Source organism: Puccinia triticina, chromosome 5A (assembly GCF_026914185.1).
Source record: "Puccinia triticina chromosome 5A, complete sequence".
NCBI lineage: Eukaryota > Fungi > Basidiomycota > Pucciniomycetes > Pucciniales > Pucciniaceae > Puccinia > Puccinia triticina.
This window is the reverse complement of record NC_070562.1, coordinates 2,069,224-2,073,593: the sequence shown is the minus strand read 5'-3', so window position 1 is coordinate 2,073,593 and position 4,370 is coordinate 2,069,224. Positions and strand designations below refer to the sequence as shown.

General features: G+C 47.4%; 1 protein-coding gene across 1 annotated transcript; it reads left to right on the top strand.

Annotated features, from left to right (window-relative positions):
• Window positions 1-1,367: 1,367 nt before the first annotated feature.
• On the top strand, window positions 1,368-3,769 carry PtA15_5A252 (uncharacterized protein; the record flags this gene model as incomplete). The annotated part of the gene is made up of 8 exons (XM_053168993.1): window positions 1,368-1,742; window positions 1,838-1,902; window positions 2,001-2,312; window positions 2,397-2,928; window positions 3,021-3,220; window positions 3,285-3,528; window positions 3,595-3,683; window positions 3,751-3,769. The coding sequence occupies 8 exons, from the start codon at window positions 1,368-1,370 to the stop codon at window positions 3,767-3,769; spliced, it is 1,836 nt and encodes a 611-aa protein (XP_053020234.1).
• Window positions 3,770-4,370: the final 601 nt, after the last annotated feature.

Sequence of the window (4,370 nt, the reverse complement as noted above, 5' to 3'; positions counted from 1 at the left end):
CATAGTTAAAGCAGAAAGCTATACTGTAGATAGTTGAGTTAAATCGGCTTTAACTCCGCGTGTTGTGCAGACTGCACACGATTCATCTTCAAATTCAAACGATTTCCGTCCACACATGACTCATCTTCAAATCTCGCGGTTTTCTATTCGTCCGTCAAGCGAGTTTTCCAACAGCTTCGCCGGAACAGGAAGCCCGGCTGCGATTGGACTGTCGCTGGTCAGCAGGGTGACTGTGTGTTGCAACCTTGGCTTCTGTGTTCGTACATACGTCATATGTAGAATGTTTTCAAAACCCCTCGCTCCTCACCTTCGCGGCTCGCACCAAAACCGCCTGTTTATGACATTGGGCGCTACAGCAGTCCACAGGGGACACCCAGCCTGGCCTTTTGTTTTTTGTCTGTTGTTTGACAGTTGAGACTCACTCCTCACACTCTCTCGGGCCGATACGATAGATTGGTCCGAGAGGCAAGAGGCGGCCGGGATTCGGGAACCATTCCTCTTTTATATCACCTTAGAAAAGCAAGAATGAAGTCATTGCACGTGCGCAAACATGTATGTATCTCAGGTAAGGGCACACCGGCTACATAAACATGACCAAAGAACGAAACAACGAGGCAGCGGGCTTTAGGGTATCTCCTTCCGCTTGTTTGTACAAACAGCAGCAAGCTTCTGTCGCCGCGGAAACGAGGCTTCCCTCGGACCAGGCTTGCCCGATTTTTCTTGACTTCCTATCGGGTCCACTGCTTCGTTCGTGCTTTGCCTACGCCTAGGACTCCGGTCATCGCAGTCGCAGAGGTCTAACGTCGCTTGGGTATCATCGTTTGTTGTATATCGAACAGAGAAACAAAATGATAATCAGGCACAAATCGCGGTTGGTCGGGGCTTGAGCGCACACCTTTCACCCACACAGGGCATGTCTATCCACACTATTAGTCCGCAGTTTTTGAGGCTTGCAGCAATATTGTATGTACCACTCAACTAGGTAGGTCTTGTGAGGGCCTGAGGCTGAAAATCCCTTTTCTTTACACACATGTAACCAGCCACAGGCGTCTAGGCAGCATGTACAGCTCGAGCATACAGGGTGTTGAGTCACATCCGGGCGAGTGGTAGGGTGCCGAGGTGCCTGGGCCATGCTGAGGGCAGGGTGCAATGCGAGCTCGCTGGGCGGGCGTCTGGGACACAACCACATAAAGTGGACGGCAGGGAAAATCATTGTGGCGCCAAGCTGTTTACGGGTTTTCGCTGGTGGATTTCTCTTTGCAGAAGAAAGCACACATACATCCATCTATAAGAAGCCACGCTTGACCCAGCGCCTCTTCGCAAGTGCCTATTCTTGACATCGCCGCGCCGAACTTCATCCCTAAACAATGGCTCCACTCCGCAGTTTTTCATTTCTTTCAGTTATACTTTTCTCTCTGCAGCTATTCCTCCTTTTGCAAAGTTCTTATTCCCGGGCGACTTCTCAACTCAGCTCTGGCCCTCGTCCCAGCTTTGGTCCGCATGAATTTTCTAGAAAAGTTGTACTTGAAGTTACAGAGAAAGTTATAGCAGCCGATTGCACCAAGAGGCCCTCGGCAGTTGTCAACGGCACTTTTCCAGGGCCAGAACTACGTTTCAAGGCAGGCGACAAGATTAAAGTTACGGTCATCAACCTCTTGAAGGAAGACAATATTACAATTCACTTCCACGGGCTCTCTACAGTTGGAGCGCCCTTTTCAGATGGTACTGAAAAAATAGCCCAAGTTGAGTGCCAGTTCATGGTCGGGCTCAGTGATAATAATGCGCGTAGATCCGACCGGTGCAACAGCTGAAAAATACATACGAAACTTTTGTTTAGTACGCCATTCCTCCAGCTGGAGGAAAATTTGACTACATCTTCTTGCTAGACTCGCCCGGTACATAGTGAGTTTCTTCTTCTTTAATACTCACACTCAAGAATGAATGTGCGGACCGGGTTGGAACAAATTTCGCTAATTTGTGCCCGTCTTTCACACTTACAGTATTTATCATGCTCATGTTGGCTTTAAGTTGATGACTTGCCATGGTGCTTTCATCGTCGAGGACGCCCACAAGCCGCCTTTCAAATATGACGAAGAGCGCGTATTGCTATTTGCCGATTATTACCATAACCTCGAGAAACAAATCGAGCTTGGCGTAACTTCAGTGCCGTTTCAGTGGCTCGGCGAACCCCAAAGCATGGTGGTCAACGGCAATGCTTTGGGAAAGTGTAATGCAAATAGCCCCTTTGGCTGCACCACCGACTGTCGCCATCATCGCCTTGTTGTCAAGCCGGGTATGACATACAGAGTCAGGTGCGTATAATTCTATCAACGACAAAGACATCAGCCAAGGTATTGAGGAGCTGCTAAAAGAGTTTTCTGATTTGATTTTTTTAGAGTGATTGGTATCACAGTCCTTACATACTTGTACATTGGTATTGAGGATCATGAAGACCTCTCGGTCATAGAAGTAGATAGTGGCTACGTTCGTCCCGCGTCAACTAAACACATTCAACTCCATTCCGGCCAACGGTATTCATTTTTGCTAAAGACCAAAAGCCGCGAAGAGCTGAAAAAGCTTGGATCTAAAAGAGATTTCTGGGGGCGGATCGAAACCAGATGGCGGCCGATTCGTGATCAAGGCGCTTTTGTACTCCACTACGAGGATGAGGCCTCAACCTCGATTGGCCCTTCGGTTACCAACAAGCCCCTCGACCTTTCCCTATCACCATTACCTGAACCTAAAGAATTCAAAAAAATAGTGGATTTGCCTAACGAGGGGAATACTTGGTTGGCTGACACATTTGAGCCACTAGACCCAAAGGAAGTCGCACCTACGGCCGCGGAAGTAACCCGTAGGATTTTGATACAGGGGCAGCAGCTCAAGATGCCTGATGGGCACATCTATTGGTTTGTCAATGGGGAGAAAGTGAGTGTAATTTCGGGCGTTTCTGGTCTTGCTAAACCTAAACACTGAAGCCGCATATGTCCCCTCCCCCTCCCTTTACTTTGAAAAATCAGTACGTCGAGACTCAGCCGAAAGTACCGTTCTTGGTTAGAGCCTATACTTCGAAGTTAAAACCGGACTACAAAGCCGCCGAAGAAAACAACGGTTTCGATAAAAAACTGGGAGCTTATCCAATCAAATTCAATGACGTGGTGGAAATTGTGATAGTCAATCAAGCGTCGTCGGCGGGGACGAGCGAGATTCACCCGTGGCAGTAAGTGGTGTCGAATCCGCCGGCTGTGATCAATCAGTTGACATATTCTATTCGCGCGTTCTAGTCTTCATGGTCAAGAGTTCTATGTAGTGGCACACGGGACTGGAGAATTCACCAAAGCCAAGCTAGCCGAAGCAGAAGCGCACCCAAAGAGGCATATTCGCCGAGATACTGAGATTATCTTCGCATCACAGCGAGGTGCCTCTTATACTGGTACTACTGTCACGCCAGGCATGGTGACGGGATGGATGGTACTAAGAATGAAAGCCCGAACTCCGGGTGCCTTCCTCATGCATTGTCACACTCAGGTGAGAATGAGATTGATTTCACTTAATTCTAAATGCAACTCATCGGAACTGACAAGCCTTAACCAGCCACATGTTTTTATGGGCATGGGTGTAGTCATAGTTGTAGGGATTGAAGACCTGCCGCCATTACCGCCTGGAGTTCTCAAGGACTATGTGTAAGTGCCCAAAAAATCCCAAGCCTTGCTTCATGAAAGCTTGCTCTAACTCCTCGTCTTCACACAGAAAACCAACCGAACCATGAACTTTCAGAAGCTCTCAACTCAAGACAAGAAGTGGGGGATATTTTGCTTTTCTAGAATCTCAGTCAACTTCCTTTAGTTTTTCATCCACACAAACATTGTGTTCCTTTCACAGCTCATTGTAACTTGGAACTCATTTATAAACATGGACACTTGGATTACAAGTTATTAATCTTGCTCTTAATACCCTGGACAGATTTTCACATGTATCCTTATGCTAGAGGCTAGTAGTATCTGCCCTGGTGTGTAAATTCATGGACTCCCTTCTCTTTTAATAATCACCGACTGCTTCTGAGCTTTGCAAGCACACTCTTCTAACTTAACTAAGTCCCTCCGTTTGTGGAGGGGGGACGCCGTCCCGCAGGGACCCTCCGAAGGAGGGACTTATACATTACATCCTAGTACTTGGCCTACTCTTTTTCATTTTTTTGTGTTTTTTTATGTTATCGCTTGTACCTCCTCACTCTCAAGGAATACCATGAAGCTTTGGCGGAGCCATATGACCGCCTGCGTCTCCTGCATCTTGTAGTATACTTATCATAGATGCTGGATTTGCTCCCCATTTTTTATCTTCAAATTGATAGATTTTAAAGCACTCGAGTG